We start from the raw sequence: 17,235 nt of genomic DNA, 5'->3' as shown, positions 1-17,235 counted from the left end.
ATCTATGAACATGTTGATTCATTGTGTCGATCAATTGGAACTCGTGTCAAGAACGATGGCATATAATGTCCAAATCAAATTCTTTATCTTTTTATGTTAATTTTTTCCAATATAAATTAGTTTTTTTGCCTGTTTTTATCAACGCAGATTACTCGAATCTCAGTTTACTATCTTTTTTTAGAAGAGAAATTCTAAGAACTATGTTCATTTTTATCAATATATAGATTAATTTTAATCTCAATTTAATTTTGCATTTTTTTTCTAGTTGTAAAAATTATATACAAAATAATAAAGTAAATTGAAATTAATCTATATATTGATAGAACATTCTTAGAATTGGAAAGAGATACAAGACTAGCAAAAAAGATTAAAGTTAATTCTACTTTGATAAAAATATGCACAAGGATAACTTCGATGAGACTCCGATTAACTTAATCAATGATTAATTTGCTAATATCTGTATTTTGTTGAATGTGAGTAGAATTATTTAATACATGGAAAAAAATTGAAGACAAAAATATTATATATCGACGAAAAAAATTTCTTATATTTCTAGAAAATTTTCATATTTTAAATATAAAGATTTCTGAAAAAAATACCTTCAATTTCAGATTTGTTAAACTTTTTTCGAAAATTATACGAGACATCTTAGAATATTTCAAAATTTACGTATACATATAAAAATGATAAAATTCTACGCAAACTTCAGAAAAATTATATAAAGAATTCTAAGAAAAACTTTCAAGGGTGATTGGAAATTTTGCTCGAAGCAATTCTGCCGGTTGAATTAATCATCGATCAAGTTAATTAAAGTCACCTACAGGTTCGCAATATCGCATAAATACATATCACGTTGAAACAAAATAATACTCTTTGTTATTTAACAGCAAATATCTGTACAAGTTAGGCACTCGCGTATGTCACGAATTATCATTCGTATAAAGGTTCATATACATAAAAGTCTCGTACGCTGGGTGTATTATATCGATCGAAAACTTAACTCTAGGGACATACATTGTCATGTATGGCTATACGCCTGTAAAATATATATATTATATATATATATACACATATATATATATATATATATATGTAATAGTAAAACATGTAAACAAAATACAAATGCAGAGAATGTACGATGAATGGATGTACAATAAATAGCAAAGATCGTTGCAGAGAGTCAGGGGCACATGGCGTCGCTAAAAACCTACTATTTACACAAGTTGTTATATCAAAATATACGATCATTCTTATTAGACGATATATTAGTGAAAAATATTCTCGTTAGAAGTACAACGTCACGCCGGAGTTGTCGGGGACAAAAGTCGGTGTTTCTACACCTCATCGGAAGCAAGTGTCTCTTTACCAACGTCGGGAGACGCTGACTTTTCCTTCCTCTCTTTCCTCTCTTCCTCTTTCATTTGAAGAGCGACCGCCGACTCCAGCACTCGTATCCTTCCCTCGTGTTTAACGATGACTGCTTTTAATTTTCTTATTTCTTCTCTGCATTCCTTTAATAATTCTTCCTGTAATCGTAAAGAATTTAGTTTTATTTATAGTTTTCATTTGGCTCGATCAAAAAAAAAAAAAAAAAAAACAGAGAAAATTAATTTCCGATACATACGCAAACTCCAGGTGAAACTTCCGTAGCGTTTTGCGCAGCATTAGATGCGACCTTCGCGCCTTTACTCAATATATTGGATTTCTTTTGTACTTTAAGTTCATTCTTAGAGACGGACGGCTGATAGCCATCCCTGAGGGATATCAATATAGGTTCTGCGTCAGTACCACCCTCCCATTCTTCTGCCGAGATCGCGGCAGTATCACCGGCAGTATCGGGATATAAATCTTCTTGGAAGAGCTCAGACTGAAACACAATTATATAGCAATCGTTATTTCTCCAATCGAATTTTCCAATTTTTTTGATTTCTACTTCCAAATTGAAGTAATGCTTTCTCACCTTTCTCGGCACTGTCATAGATACTACTTGGCAAAAGCCCGAATTGTTTAATCGATAGAATCTGGTTATTTCACAGCTATTAACGTCACAGCCCCGTTTTGGCATCATTCCTATACCTCGTTGAGGATCGGGAGTTTGAAAAGTATTGATGTAATGAACAAATGGTGGTTCGGGCGTAATTTCGAAGTATCGGATCACAGAATCACCCTTGCCACACAGGTATACTAAATTTGTATCGGGATCATATAGAGGGAACATAACTCCATTGCTCGTATCTAACTCTACCATAACAATAGGCTCGCCCAACATGTCGGGAGCTCGTAATGAATATTGTCTTTCCGACATTTTACTAAAACCCGTCGTAAAGATCAAGCCACCCCTGAAAATATAATACAAATAATTCTCTCAATCAGTATGCACAAAGATTTCACCAATATCTAATGCGGTAGCCTTTTTTTGTTATCTAACGTATTCATTTTTTTACATATATACAGTATATACATTATACATAATACATATATATTATGATAGAAAATATATTGCATTACTTTGTAATATCTTATTATAATATTTTACATACAGAAATTAATCATCAAAACTCTTTTATTACATCCACCTTATTACCACCTCATTACGTAGAGCTTATCGTTTTTACAATATTTTACATAAATATCTTTCATGAACGTTGTCTTACCACAAAACACATATTGCAATATAAGAAATACAATTATAATACACAAATTACGTATATACAATACTTTGCTTGCGTAAACTTGTACAAGTACTGGTGAATCCTTTCTTTTACAAGCGTAAACAATAATTATCATTATATTATTTTATAAAGACATTTCTAACGAAATTGATATTCGTTGTAACTTACATAATTATTTTTAAGCATTCTAACATTTACAATTACAGTTTAAATTAATAACTTGGTGCACAATACTTACTGGAATATTTATGAAGAATTACAGAGCACATCTTGACATTCGTATATATTAAGTTGGCATCTTCGTCATTGTCGAAAATTCAGTCTGGTGATCTTTCCATTAAAAATTATCAGAATCTTGCACTACACAAACCGGAAATACAAGATGATAAAAACAAGTGTACCTTTACGTACGCTAACATGTTTGTCTTATAAACTCTAACACTCGTGGACAAAAGCACCGAAAAGTATCGTGTACATGTCGACGCGAATATATATAGTCACGTCAAGTTAGTCGAAAATGGTATCACAAAAAGAAAAGACAAAATAGGAATAACAATATAGAAAGGAAGAGCTCCAATATTGTGGCTATATCTAAGAAAAAATTCTCTCTAAACAATTTCTACCAACACATAGATTATTTATATTGAATTATTACTAATATATATTTGTGTAAAAAGGTGGATGTATTCCATTTGATGATTATGTTTTATAAACACATTTTACACTTGTTCTCTTATGAACGTTTAAATTCAAGTACCTAATATAAAAAAAGTACCTAATATAAAAAGTAAAAAAGTTGCAACTTTGTACAATTATATTGTATAATATTATTCACACATTCCTTTTTATTTAATATTTATCTACATCCACACTCTCTCATGCAAATTCACTCGTTAGTTTAATACACTCTTCCTCTTACAAAATCATAGCCATAAAAATCGGTTATTTTTATATTTAAAGTATCGACAGTATAGCATTCTGAATTATATATCATATATGTAAAGACGTTAGAAAAATAATCGTAAAATAATGTTTTTTTGGTCATTTTCAATGTTGAGTCATGTTAATAGTGCATTTAAATTAAACGTCTTTTGATTAGAAAGTGGAAAGAAATAAGAATTTTAGAATTAAATACGTATTTAAATATTTACATTAAAAAATATAATATTATATAATAACATACCTATTAGAGTGATATTTGAAATAAGACTGATGCAATTAGAAATTATATCCATCTTTAAGAAAAACAGCTTTTTAGGAAAATTATATTTTCTCTATTTGCTGTTTCTATATTTCAAGAATTATGCTTGTTTCCACTAATGTAGATTAATTTAATCTCGGTTTAACTTATTCTTCATGTTTTTCTAATTCTTGAAACTAGAAAAAGATTAATAGTTAAATCGAAATTAAAGTTGAACTACCATTGATAAAAACATTTAGATTAGAATTTAATCTGTTTTGCAAATATATCTATATTTTCCTATATTTCTTACTCTTTTCCATGTTGCATCAGTCTGATTTTTTTATATAATACATGTGAATAATATATAGCAATAAAAAAAAGCTAAAATGCTTTGAAAAAATAAAATACATGGAGTACGTACCTAAGAAAGATGGCACGCGTTGCCTTGCTTCCCTCATGCGCTATAGCTTCTTCCAATATTTCTCCCGACCTCGGATTTAGGATTCTAATTTTTTTATCTTTGCACGTAGTGACTAATCGAGATCCATCCCAGTTCCAGCATGCGGAATAAACCACGTCTGGATGGCAGTCGATGCGCATCAGAGCTTCTCCCGTCCCGACGTTCCAAATAATAACAAGATTGTCCGAACCGGCTGTGAGCAGCACGTTTAACGCAGAGGGATGCCATAGCACTAGACCGACTCTGCGTTGATGCAGTTGCAGATCTACTATCGACTCGGTCAATGTCCTGGAAATACCCCCGTCGGGTATCTGCCATACTTTGACAACACAGTCCTCGGAACCGGAGGCTATGACATTATCATTATGAGGGCACCAAGCGATGTCTAATACAGGTCCCTTGTGTCCACCTACTAAAGGATAGTCCGCCGGTATTCTTCCTACCTACAAATGTTTCAACAATAGAGATCAGCTACCAATTATGGTGTGGCCAAGGAACTTGAAACGGATATTGCAAACTGTCATTTGAAAACCTATGTCATTACTGCTGTTGTCATTGTAATAACACATATACACGACATGCCAATCCAACTGCGTTAGCCAATGAAAAGGGAGAAACTCGACGACGAAATTGGGGCAGGCATAAATGTAAAGAGGTCTATCTTTTTATTGCATTGAGGTCTATGCACTAGACTTTCTCGCTTTTGTCAAATATCAAACATATATCTACTTTACTTTAAGTACAAAGTGTGTACAGCTATAAAAGCTATAAAAACAGACCTAAAGGGACAAAAAAATATGAAAAAAAGTAAAGAAAGCTCACCTTGTTGTGCGGCAGGACGATGAAGGCACCGCCGCCTGCCGATTCCACAATGATGGCGAGAAACTTGGGATTCACGGTGCAGAAGGTCGAATCCCACGACGACTTGGACACCCTGATGTTGTCGTAGCATTGCTCGCGCTTCAGCGGAGTTCCGTACACGTGGCGGAACTTGCTGGTGCGCACCACGCGGAAAGACATGTCTGCACCTGCTCTACAATCAACGGAGCGGAGACAACGGTGAGACTGTGATAGAGAGAGAAAGAGAGAACGGGCCGGGCGAGATGGAGCGGTCTCCGCGGGGGTCGCCGACGTGCGCCGGTCTTTTCTGCCGCGATTATTTTTAATAAATTATCGTCGTACACGCGTCCGCGACACGGGCGTGGGCGTCGCGTGAAACATCCCCGCTCTTTATAAATAGATTTCCCACTCTCACTCCATCTCTCTCTCTCTCTCTCTCTCCTTCTTTCTCTTTCTGTCTTCTTGTGCAGTGTCGTACACAAACGGACACGACTGCAATAAGAATATATTTCGAATGCTCGGTCGCTTTGCATCTACGTGTTCGACGCGACCGCCGCGGCATGCGTAATGAACAGTTTTGCGAGCTTTGCCGATTATTGCGACGAACGGATGAAGAGAGGAAGAGAGAAAGAAAGAGAGAGAGAGAGAGAGAGAGAGAAAGAGAGAGAGCGCTTCCCGCGCTCCTTACATGGTGCATCGAAAAATGATTTCGATTCACCGAAATAGACGGGGTCGCGCGAGCGCGGCCGCGCCCGAACGAGAATGAGAAAGAGAGCGAAAGAGAGCGCGCGAGAGATCGTGATTCACGAATGTGATTCGAAATAATACGCTCTTTGCATATGTGTCATTCTCGTCCTGACCAGCCTGACCTACTCGCGCGGCACGCGAACACTCATGGGAGATCTTCAATTCTTCATCATGTCTCTCGATTCTCTCGAATGTCGAACGGAGCGAAGGATTCGAAAATCGCGGCTGATTCTCCTGATTGCAGTTTCCCCCACCTCCCCTCTCCCGATTATGGATGCTTTTCATTCGTGACAATTTAAGACGATACAAATGTCATTCTAGGCTGTCTGCTACACATTAAATCCCGAGAAAGATAAAATGTTTGTGTTTGTGTGTGTCGACAATTGTTTCTACCAATATAGATTAATCTCGATTTAATTTATTCTTTATCCTCTTCTAATTCTTAGAATTAGAAAAAGTAAATTATAAACTAAGATTAAAGTTAAGTCTTGGCATCGATATAGGAACGTTCCGATTCCCACCAGTGTAAGATTAACTTTAATCTTGGTTTAACTTTACTGTTTGTTTTTTCTTAATTCTTAGAATTAAAAAAAGAGTTTATTGAACCGAGATTAGAGTTAATCTTACATTAATGCTTGAATTGAATCGAGCTTTAATATTAGAAAACATATTAACTTATATTAGGTTTGTCTTTTGTTGCATTGAATGTGTTAGAATTTTTCTTTTTGCTTTTGCCGAATATCTTTAACATATACAATACTCTAAATACAAATAAGGGTGCGATTTATTAAGATCGATAATCGGTTCTTTTTTTTAAGACCGTCTTAAGTAATATTTTAATTAGAATACTATACATAATATACATGGCTTTGCAATAGATTTATAATATCTTAACTGTACTGAAATATGTATAAGAATCGACTATGAATACTGGTTTTAATGCAGCTATAAGAAAATAGTCTGTTTGTTTCTTTTTTTTTTCTCAACGCTTTCATCTGACTCGCGTCCAACGGAAAACGGCGGGCGATAAGAACTGCTTGCGGTTATCATTATCCAACCGCGTTATCGCAACGCGATATCTTATACCGGAATGCATTTTCAAGGTGGTTAGTCACCGCGCGGCATTGAACGATCAAAAGAAACAAAAAAAACAAAATGGAAAAAAATACGATAGAAGGAAGATCGTAGTACGATATCTCGCGCCGGAAATGTATTTACAAGATGGTTAATCACCGGCGTTGAACGATCGAAAGAAAAGAAGCAGAATAGAAAAAAAAAAAGCACGATAGAACGAAGAGCGAAATAACGAGATTCGTATTCCCGCCACACATCACGGGAATATATCGCGCGAATGTGCGATGTGCGGTTCGTTGAAGGAGAGCAGCGCTGTGGAAAAACAGACAACTCCCGCAAGGCAATCGGGAACACCTTATTTGGAAACGCGCACCCCGCCGAATCGAACAGTCACCCCCGGCGAGTTTAGCAATGCTGTGTTCGCACCGGTCTTTCTTTCGCTCTTCTTTTGTTTTCCTTTTTCTCTCTTTTTCTGTCTCTCGCTCTTTCTCTCTCTCACATAGACCCGTCCATCTCGTTTGCAATTTTATTTCATTCTTTGGATGGTTTTAATTGAAAATGTTTTCTCGTTAATTGGAGGAATTATCGTTATATCACGAGGGAGGGTCGATACCTCTGGCGAATTTTGCGCCGCGCACCACCACTATATTACACGCGCGTACGAGCAGAACTTGCGAACTGATTCTCCCTCTCCCGCTGTGACAGTCGAAGATGCACGCTTTTGGAAGTGGACTCTTCTCCCCGCCGCTAACCTCCACGAGCGCTGACGACGACACGAACGCCGATTCTCGACCTCGCAGTTTGTGAGAACACTATTCAAAGCAGGGTTGCCAGGTTTCTGAAATACAGACTCGCCAACTTTTCACGCCCGAAGCGCCACAGTGCGCCAACCATTGCGGATAATAAAAAAAAGGAAATTTTTTTCTTATTTTACCATTTTCTACATATTTTTTGTTATGCCTTCATGTGCGATCATTCCTTTATATTTATGATTTCTCAAATATCATATGATTAGTCCAACATGCATATAAAGAAACGTAAAAGAAAAACTAGGGAAATATTAAACGCTTGATTCGTTTCAAATCGTATATTAAGGTCACTTTATGAAAGTAATTAACTTAATCGGCCGATTAGTCCAATGGAATTGGCCAATCGCATCTACCGTCAAACGAAATGATAAATGCGATTGGCCAATTCCAATGGACTAATCGACATTACGTATAAAGTGGCCCTTAAACTCATCACTCATTAACTTCAGTTAAAATTAAAGGTTTTATATCTCGAAAGCTGAAGTATCAAGTATGTTACCTAACCTAATCCGTTATAAGATAGTTCAGTGTAAATCAAATAAGGCCATATCAAATATAAAGGGTGGTTCACTTGGCGCTAGAAATACTTCGAAGCTTTTATTGACCAATCAGAAGAAAGAATTTTACTAACTAATCAATGAAAGAATACTTCAAAGCATCACGTAGACTACAGTCTTAAAGCCTTTCACATAACAAATAAAAGCGCAGCACAGACTTTTACATACTGCATAAAGTGTATAAGAAAATCAACCAATTAAAAATCACTCCTCTTATCCACGAAATGGAAGAAAAGAAAAGATTCTGATTGGTTGATTCTCTTATACACTATGTGTTATGCGTTATGCAAAATAGAGACCCTCTAATCAGAATCTTACCACCTGAAGTGACCACCATTTTTCAACGAAATTGTGCGAGAGAGAACCTTGCCACGCAGTAAAATAAGACGCAGTAACCAATGAACACATTAGGAGCTGTAAGCTTATTGGCTACCGCATCACATTTTGCCGCGCGGCAAACGTTTCCGCGTTCAATGTGCCATAACACATAGTGCATAAAAGGTGCCTTTTCATGCTGACGCTCGATGCTCATTTTCGGCATTAAGATAAGTCACGTGATAGAAATTGATGAATATCAAGCGTCAATTTTGATCACTATATCATGATCTATATTGACGCTGAAAATGAGCGTTGAACGTCAGCATGAAAAGGCACCTTAAGGCGAATCAATCAATCAGAATGCGATTACAAATAGCGTGATATGTGATAAAATAACTAGCAACCGCGTGCGCAAGCCAGTATCTTCTAAACATAGTGTAGCTATTTACATAAAAAAACTGGAAGTTGAATAGCTGTATTTCGCGAATTTCGGATTGACTTTTAACATGGATAATGTAGTTTGATCTTAAGAATTAGTTATACACATGATGTAGAGATGGCGCTACATGGATATAATTATCGACTTGTCGTTGATATAATTACTAGAGAGAAACGTGGAGTGGACATTCCTTTATATAATAAAAAATCATCAATTTAATGATATATTATCCAATTATTTATATTAATAATCACCAATTTATATTAATTGTTGATAATATCAGCGTTCTCCAATTATTTCCAGGTCTTTTTTGCATGGATGAAAATTTGTCCAGGGTTAACGGTCTTTAATAGTATCTTATTAGTGATATAGCCCACGTAATAACATGAAAGAAAACTATGAAAAGATGGACACTACCCTATTAGATTTGGTACAAAAAAAGACCGGGACGTCCACTTTCAGATTTTCTCTCTCTAAAGGGCTCCGCACAATAAACGGAACAGGGAACAAAGAACAGAGAATAAAAATTTCAACCTATCAGAAATCATGTGTTGTGGAATACACAGTTTCTGATAGGTTGAAATTCTTATTCTCTGTTCTCTGTTCCTTTCATTGTGCAGAGCTCTTAACTTAAGTCTTTAATAATACAATATTATACATATAAAACTAAAATGCCTAGAATGCTACTGCACAGCTCGATGTAAAAGGGATCTTTCTTGACGGTTTTGGAACACATACGACATCTAGTAACGAAATTTGTTTCTCGAATGTCAGTAAGTATATACTTTAATGTGTTCAAAATGCATGAAAAAAGAGACGCTTCGACAATTTTGTCCAAGTGAAGTTTTCGTTTCTAGATATACAATTACGTCGATGATTGAGTAATTGACAAGCCAAGTGAAGACTGAAGATAAGTATCTATACAGCTGGTGAGACGTCGCACGATTCCTATTCTAACCTCTTTGAAAAGTCGTTTCGTCGTATGCGGTAACTTTTATTACTTTCGTAAATCGTGTCTAAGATCGAGATATGACCAACATTCACACAGTAAACAGTATGATCAGCAACAGAAATCGCGATTGTTTCGAATGCAGACTGCTGAGCGGTAGCGGTCTTGTCGCTGCCGGTTTATATGTCTGTCACCATTCCAAACAGTACCAAAAGCAAATAGGAAAAGCAGCAATGTGCTCGGTTGCCTCTGGTACGTCGGTTTGAGTAGCATAATATTGCTTTGTGACTTTATTCTGCTTTATTAGAAGCAGAACGCACTTTGTACTCAAGTAATAATAAATAAATTTTACTAATAAAAAATATTTTACTCTCTCTCTAATAAAAAATATCAATATTCATGAATCTTTACTCAATGTGTTTATATACAATAATTTTGTTTCCAGTGTTAGTACTCCTTGGTACAGCCAGGATTTTCGACTTGCCACCCTTCCAAGATAAATTTAAACGCAGCTGAGAAATAACTTATTTAAGCAAACATAAGGCCACGGTATTTTGTAGCAATTACACATAAAAATGTGAGTGTGATGTGAAAATAATATGTATATTTTATCATGTTTTTTCCTCACTTATGGTCTTTATCTCAAGTTTTGTCTGTGTAGTCTATTGAGTCTTTCACAAATATGATGATATTGAGAATATTTACTTTTAATTAAACACTGATATCTAAACTAATTTTGAATATTAAATGTTTCCTGAAAAGTTATTGTATTATTAACTTTATATATTAAAAATGTATTTTGTTTTATATAATTATTTTCGTATCTTCTCTATAAATTTTAAATTAAATTATAAATGCAAGAGAGAAAGAGATTAAAGCAAAAAATTTTCTACCTTTATGTAATACCTTTGCCATTCAAATATTATATGATAGCCTCTTATTGGGTGTAAGTTGTCAATACTTATATTACTTTAAAATATACAAGATACTTTATTCCAAGCTTCAAAATGATAAAAAAGCAACAAATATATCTTGTTTTATGTATACAAAATATTGGGGACTAGTTTCTTTTCAAATATAAAATTTTTTATTTCCTATCATTAAATTTTTTGATTTTTTCACGATTTTGAGATGTGAAGTGAAGCGTATTATTTGCTTCTATTCCGCGAAACACTATTGAGGCTGATGCGATGTGAAACATCAATGCGTGCGTGCGCGCGCGCGCACACACGTATTGCACGTGTTGCAAAATACAAAGGCGCGCGTGCAGCGCGGAGAGCCGTAAACGCTTTCGTGGTGCGCGCCCGCTCGTTAATATTCGCACCGCGTTACTTCCTGTTACGTACTCGACGATACACTTACAGGACACGCTGGCCATTGCGTAGCGATATAAACTTGTGTACCCACCGCGAGTCTCAACGCGGATCGATCACCTACGCGACCCGAAACGTATCAAAATTGCGAATATCGAAGTACATACATTCAATGGTATTTGGAAACTGAAATTATCCGAAGATCATATCTTTCAGTTCAATTTCAACAGATCATCCGTAGAATTAATTTGTTAAATAGTTATTATAAAAATTGGAATCGTAATTATTTTTAAAAAATTCAGATAAATTTTTTAACAACGTATAGCTATTGTTGGAATTCCAATATTTTCGAAAAGTCATGAATACTAAAAAGTCAAGAGAAAATTATTTATTGAAATTCATTTTGTAAGATCTTTAAAAAATGAAACAAAATATTTTATATCGTTATTTTAGTTGCTATCAATAATAAAATGACTATTTTTTTGTATTATGATATGATCGATTTGAAATCGCAATTGTTTTCAGAAGATTTAGATAAATTTTACAATTTATAACGATTATTTCTGACATTCTCGAAAAGTGACTACATTAAAGGGAAAATTATTTTTTGAAATTAATTTTATCTGAAGTAAGATCTTTAAAAAATGGAACAGAATATTTTATATTGTTATTACAATTGCTATAAATAATGAGGAAATTATAGATTTTATCCTATTTTTTTTTATTATTAGGTGTTGGAATTAATTCGTAGCGTTTTTTAATGAAAGAATGTTATTTATTTCACATGAGCATTAAAAAATACATTAATGAAAGTACTTCCCATCACTTGTAAAACGCTACGAATTAATTCCAACACCTAATATATTACATTATATTGTAGTATGATCGATTTAATGTCAACAATAGAAAAGTATGACAGTTATAGAGAATATTTTAAAAAGACATATGGCGATTGCTTTTTATGCATTTGCACAATCTGTGGCAGATCGATCGGCAATCAATAACAAATGGAATAAGCTTTTATCCTCCCGTGCAGGATACTTGTTCATCAGCTGCCAAAAACCTAAGGTGCGACACGGCTTTTGTAAGTCTCAGACGAGGTCGTGTCTAAGGTCGTTCTTCGGGTTCTGGCGCCACACCCTGGCGTTCCTGGCGAAGAAGGTGTCACACGAAGAAGAGGACGTGTGCCCCGCGCACGGCCTCTTGCCGCATCGACAGTCTTGACACGCAGGAGATCGCTCTTGTAATACTTGGAACACGGAGCGATCCATCCGGTACACGTTCGGCGTGCCTGTTACGTGTGCTGCCTGTGCCCCGTTTGCGATGGACAGACAATCAGGCCCGTGTCCCGCGACCCCGCCTGATCCATCTCCTGCATCTTTAATGGAAGAAAGACAGAATTATTAGAAATACAAATCGAAGATCCTCCTTTTAAAAGGCAAGAAAAAAAAAATCGAATCAAAACGAAACCTTGAAGATTTTTTTATTTCGGTCAAAATTTTTAATTTATATCATCTGCGTCTGAAATCAGAAAATAGGCGAAAAAGAGTTGCGTTGCTAAGTTTTGGAAGGAGAAGAGAATACTTCAAGAATTTGAAACATCACAGCGGAATAGAACACTGCATCGCATTGTCAAATCTTGCCTGGACCGCGAGAAGTCGAGGACACTCCCTCGCCTATTTTTCTTTCTAGAAAAATGGACACAACCACAAACAAGACGTAACACATATATTCTCGGACGGAAGTGCTGTCTATGTGGTTTTGCAGCGCGTTCGTTTTTTTCTTCTTTGGCGAACGCTACGAGTCGCGTACAACCACAGAAACGAGCACGTTGTTCGTATCCGTACGCGTATCTCAGCGATTCGACGCGGTTCACCAGGCTGTGGAAATCGAGAATTTTATTGTTAACCCCGCCTTATGTAATACGTTCATAGCTTGGAGAAAAACCGAGCAACGTCCATCATCGCGCGCTTCGAATGACGAGCGAGGAAGAAAAAAATAATAATAATGGAGAAAGGAAGGGAAAACGGTGAGATCGGTGTCGTGGGGAAGGATCAAGGTCCTTCATTCCGTCTCCGTTCGATAAATCGAACGTATTCCAGCCGCTCGATCGTTCGGAAGATGAGAGAAAGCGAGAACCTGGAACGCGTGGTGTGCCCCTCGCACCTATTGCGTCAACGCGTAATTGCAAGACCGTTCCTTCGTTCGTTTCAAAGGCCCCGGGGAGTTTATGCATGTAACGCAGTCTCTCCTGGATTTCATCAGTTTTCTTTTTATTCGCCCAATAATGTTTCCCGATCATACTAATAAAATTAATTAATTTAAATGTCACACTCTGCGTAAATAATTATTACACTTCATTGTGATACAACTTCGTTGTCTTTCTTATTATTTATTTTATATTACGAATATTTTACACTTTACAATAATTATTAAACAGCAATGAAAATTTAATTTTTGTTTTCAGCGTCAATCAGCGTTACTGTCTTTTCTTGAATTTTCAATTTCAAGTAAAATATTCGCGACGAGATAGTTGTTTATTTCTAATAATAATTTAGGTGATTAGAAATTTAAGTTCGACCTAGCCAGGTATATTTTTGCCATACGTCTCTATGATGAGCGAGCAAGTAAGTTCGCTGAAATTAGAGCAATGATTTGATTCCTTCGTATGTAATGTGAAATTTATTATCAAATTACGTCATACCAAAAGCGAGACTCAGGAATAACCGTCTGCGCGTATCGATCGAATTATTTCGAGATATAATATTTGCGTCCCACTAGCAACTGGGTTCTACGGATTCATTAAATTGCCACTGTTTTCGTTTAAGGCTTCATATTTTATCTACAATGAAAAATTCGATGTGTCAAGATTGTTTTCGATACTTTTTCGTTATCTTTAATTGCGTTTTAATTGTTTTCGATTTCAAATTTTTTCGATGTTGTCGTAAGATAAAATAAGCTTGCAACATAAGGAATAATTTTCATCGATTATAATAAAACATACAAGTACGAAATATTGGCGAAAGATCAAATCATGCAATTCACCTCAACTTCCGCTTGAATTTAATGGGACGGTTCATGTGCTCGTTTAGGATTATATTCGCTCGTGAATCCGATTAGTGCAAATATCAACTCGACGGTAATTCGCTTCCTCCGTCTTTAGAAGACTCGTATCTAACCGCTTTGATTACGTCAAGAGAGCATACCCTGCGGAAAATGAGCGAATTCAAAGGAATTTGAATTCATAGAAATTTCCATTCCGTAAATTCATAAATCTTCAAGTCTTCAAAAATTACGAACTGAGATTACACAAAGAAATTAATTTTTTTTTATTTAAAATTACCCAAGCAGAACAAATCATGATAACATCATTTTGACATCATTTCGGCATTATAATGACTTACTGTTCTGCTAACATCTTATATATTACATAAAAAGAGAGAAATTCTTTTAATCAAATATTTTCTTATAAGACAAAATTCTTTCTCAACTTGTTTCAATTCATTTTTTCTGAAATATGTATTATCAATGCATTCACAAAATTTATTATAAACGTATTGTCCGCGCTCACACATTTTTAATTTTCATGTACGCGATGGAAATATTATTTAAATTTTGAACGCGATTCTTCGGCGTGAAGAGTCTTACTAACTAAAAAAGTGATCAAAAACTGATCTTGATATTTAACGATTAAAGATATATATACTTAAAAACAATATAAAAAATACAAACATTTTAACTATATGTTCTATTATTACGTTTCAATATCTGTGTAAAAATACAATTCTTTAATTAGTAAAAAGATATTTAATTTTTTTGTCTTGATTCTTAAAATTTTGTAATATTTATTTGCAAATTTAATGAGGAAAAAACATTAAGAATCAAATCAATTTTACGTATCAAATAATAATAAATATTTGTGCACTAATTTTTTTTATCCACTTGTTTAAAAATTATTAACCTAAAACTGCAGAAAAATATAGTCATTATTACTGCATAAAACCATTATAATAAGCTAAATTATTTATTTGTTTTGTTTTTTGCAATTGGTTTATGAGTTACAATAGCGTCAAAATTTCTTAAATAAAATTGATTGATTTAGCTTATTTTGGCTAATTGTTTGATTTGATACTTTCACACATACAAAGCTGATATTACATTTGGGTCATCTAAAAAGTATCCGCGGTTTTTTGTCACTAGATGTGTGTTGATGGTCATATATCTAGTGACAAAGTACCGCGGATACTTTTTAGATGACCCAATACTTACAGTCAAACATCCTTAATGACGTGTCTATAATAACATTATCTCGCGTCATCTCGATTCGCTTTAACCACAAATTACGATAAATTCGACAGTTCAGGAGCCGGTATTAACATGCCTGTAAATCAAGAAAATCACCTGCGTGCCGAGCCCTATCTCTATCGCGCGATCTCCGCCTACCTTCGACAACTTACCTGCTTGGGAGACTCGCCGCGGTCGTCCCGTATCAGAGATCCGCGCAGAAATCCGCAAATCGAGAAAGGATCGTTGCACAAGGAGGCTGCAACCGCATCTCTTCTCCATTCTCGACCTTTAGGGCCGGCACGAGACACAAATCACATTACGCCGCGCGCTCGACTCGGCTCGTCTCGACTCGCGACGGGGAATTTATTGCGAAATAAACTAGATTCTTTTCTTTTCTTTTTTTCCTTCTTAAGGTCGCGACACTCTCGCGACGTGTTCGCTGACGCAAACCCTGCGACGCATCGTATTATTACGCGTGACCAATGAGTAAATACCTCTTCGAGATCGAAGGGACAAAGAAAATGAAGATGAAGGAGACAAAGACGTACCGTTCTTTCATTCTTACCGCACAATTTCTTAATTTAATTTATTATATTATGCGCGAAAGAGAAATTGTATCCCTATTTTTTAAACATGATATTCTTTGATAATCCTTTAGTTCATCTAGGAAGATAATTCACGGATAGAATAAGAATTATATATGTATATTCGATATATATATATAAAACATTGTTTAAACAATAGCAATATAATAATCATTCAACGGTACATTGATTCTAGAATAGCGGATTGCTATGTAGGTTAATAACGATACGTAATTAGTTAATTAGCAGCTGAAGAAGACTATATTAATAAAGTTGAAACTAGTTCCGCCAACGTTGTGTAATTTTTGTAATAAAATTAAATACTGCGAATTTTTCGATTCTGCTCGACTATTTTAAATAGAATTACATGATGCTTCGCCTGTTTTAAATAGAATTATACGATGAGTAAAAAATTTGGCTTTATCTTTATTAATGAATTATCGAGTTAAGAATAAAATGTACCACGTCTCGTTTTATTTATATTATTTCTACATATTTGTTACAAAATAATCGTTTTATAGCGAATTCTATTGGATGCACTTAAAACGCATTGATGTAGATATTAAAGCTGTTATACACAAATTGACGTAAAAATATAATAAATATAAAAACAGATTAAACTATGAAATCCTCAATACATTTTATTATGCTGTTAGGTAAAATCTGTATTTTGTAATTCGAAATACTTGCATTTTATTTTTACACAGATAATTAAATCAGTGTACAATGGCTTTAATATGCACTAGTGCACATACTACATCCAATCGAATTCGCTATCAGTCCAGCTCCGTCAATGTAAGATTAGTTTTGATCTCGCTTCAATTTACTCTTCATTGTTTTCTAATTTAAAAAAATTTCTAAGAAAATAGAGAAAAGATAACAGTAAGTTAAACCAACATTAATTTGGGGAAACCGGGCCTTAACCATCTACCACCACTATTTTCTGTTTAAAATGCGCGTTTGAAGTTTCGTGAAAATTCGCGAGGTGCTCGCTGTTACATGG

General features: G+C 35.0%; 3 protein-coding genes across 11 annotated transcripts in view; 1 reads left to right on the top strand and 2 right to left on the bottom strand.

Annotated features, from left to right (window-relative positions):
• Positions 1-853: 853 nt before the first annotated feature.
• coro (protein coronin) lies at positions 854-7,749 on the bottom strand. 3 transcript variants are annotated; one of them, XM_011050911.2, is made up of 6 exons: positions 7,590-7,749; positions 5,138-5,348; positions 4,277-4,758; positions 1,961-2,339; positions 1,625-1,867; positions 854-1,526 (listed from the first exon to the last, which is right to left on the bottom strand). In XM_011050911.2, the coding sequence occupies exons 2-6, from the start codon at positions 5,333-5,335 to the stop codon at positions 1,335-1,337; spliced, it is 1,494 nt and encodes a 497-aa protein (XP_011049213.1). In that variant the 5' UTR covers positions 5,336-5,348; positions 7,590-7,749; the 3' UTR covers positions 854-1,334. The 3 variants fall into 3 exon arrangements, with proteins under 3 accessions (XP_011049213.1, XP_087264803.1, XP_087264804.1); XM_087408677.1 differs by having other exon boundaries at positions 7,403-7,737; XM_087408678.1 differs by having other exon boundaries at positions 5,138-5,343; positions 7,590-7,737.
• Positions 7,750-9,770: 2,021 nt separating this feature from the next.
• LOC147908718 (uncharacterized) lies at positions 9,771-11,099 on the top strand. 3 transcript variants are annotated; one of them, XM_087408683.1, is made up of 4 exons: positions 9,771-9,872; positions 9,957-10,086; positions 10,194-10,300; positions 10,494-11,099. In XM_087408683.1, exons 2-4 carry the CDS (start codon positions 10,082-10,084, stop codon positions 10,562-10,564), a joined length of 183 nt encoding a protein of 60 aa, XP_087264809.1. In that variant the 5' UTR covers positions 9,771-9,872; positions 9,957-10,081; the 3' UTR covers positions 10,565-11,099. The 3 variants fall into 3 exon arrangements, with proteins under 3 accessions (XP_087264809.1, XP_087264808.1, XP_087264807.1); XM_087408682.1 differs by lacking the exon at positions 9,771-9,872 and having other exon boundaries at positions 9,879-10,086; XM_087408681.1 differs by lacking the exon at positions 9,771-9,872 and having other exon boundaries at positions 9,879-10,300.
• Positions 11,100-12,229: 1,130 nt separating this feature from the next.
• LOC105142969 (uncharacterized) overlaps positions 12,230-17,235 on the bottom strand; it is a 125,934-nt gene continuing 120,928 nt past the window's right edge. For 4 of the 5 annotated variants that reach the window (XR_015545926.1, XR_015545927.1, XR_015545928.1 and 1 more), the window contains one exon: positions 12,230-12,739. Coding sequence is in view for 1 of the 5 variants with exons in the window: in XM_087408679.1 (XP_087264805.1) it covers positions 12,453-12,739; positions 15,819-15,927 (396 nt within the window). In the remaining 4 variants the exon portion in view is untranslated. Of the gene's footprint in view, positions 12,740-15,818; positions 17,231-17,235 lie in introns of those variants that run through there. The other variant, XM_087408679.1, reaches the window with a different exon arrangement.

The sequence above is a fragment of the Acromyrmex echinatior genome, chromosome 8 (genome assembly GCF_024713525.1).
Source record: "Acromyrmex echinatior isolate Ae372 chromosome 8, ASM2471352v2, whole genome shotgun sequence".
Classification (NCBI taxonomy): Eukaryota; Metazoa; Arthropoda; class Insecta; order Hymenoptera; family Formicidae; genus Acromyrmex; species Acromyrmex echinatior.
The sequence above is the reverse complement of the archived record's forward strand: the minus strand, read 5'-3'. Positions and strand labels throughout refer to the sequence as shown.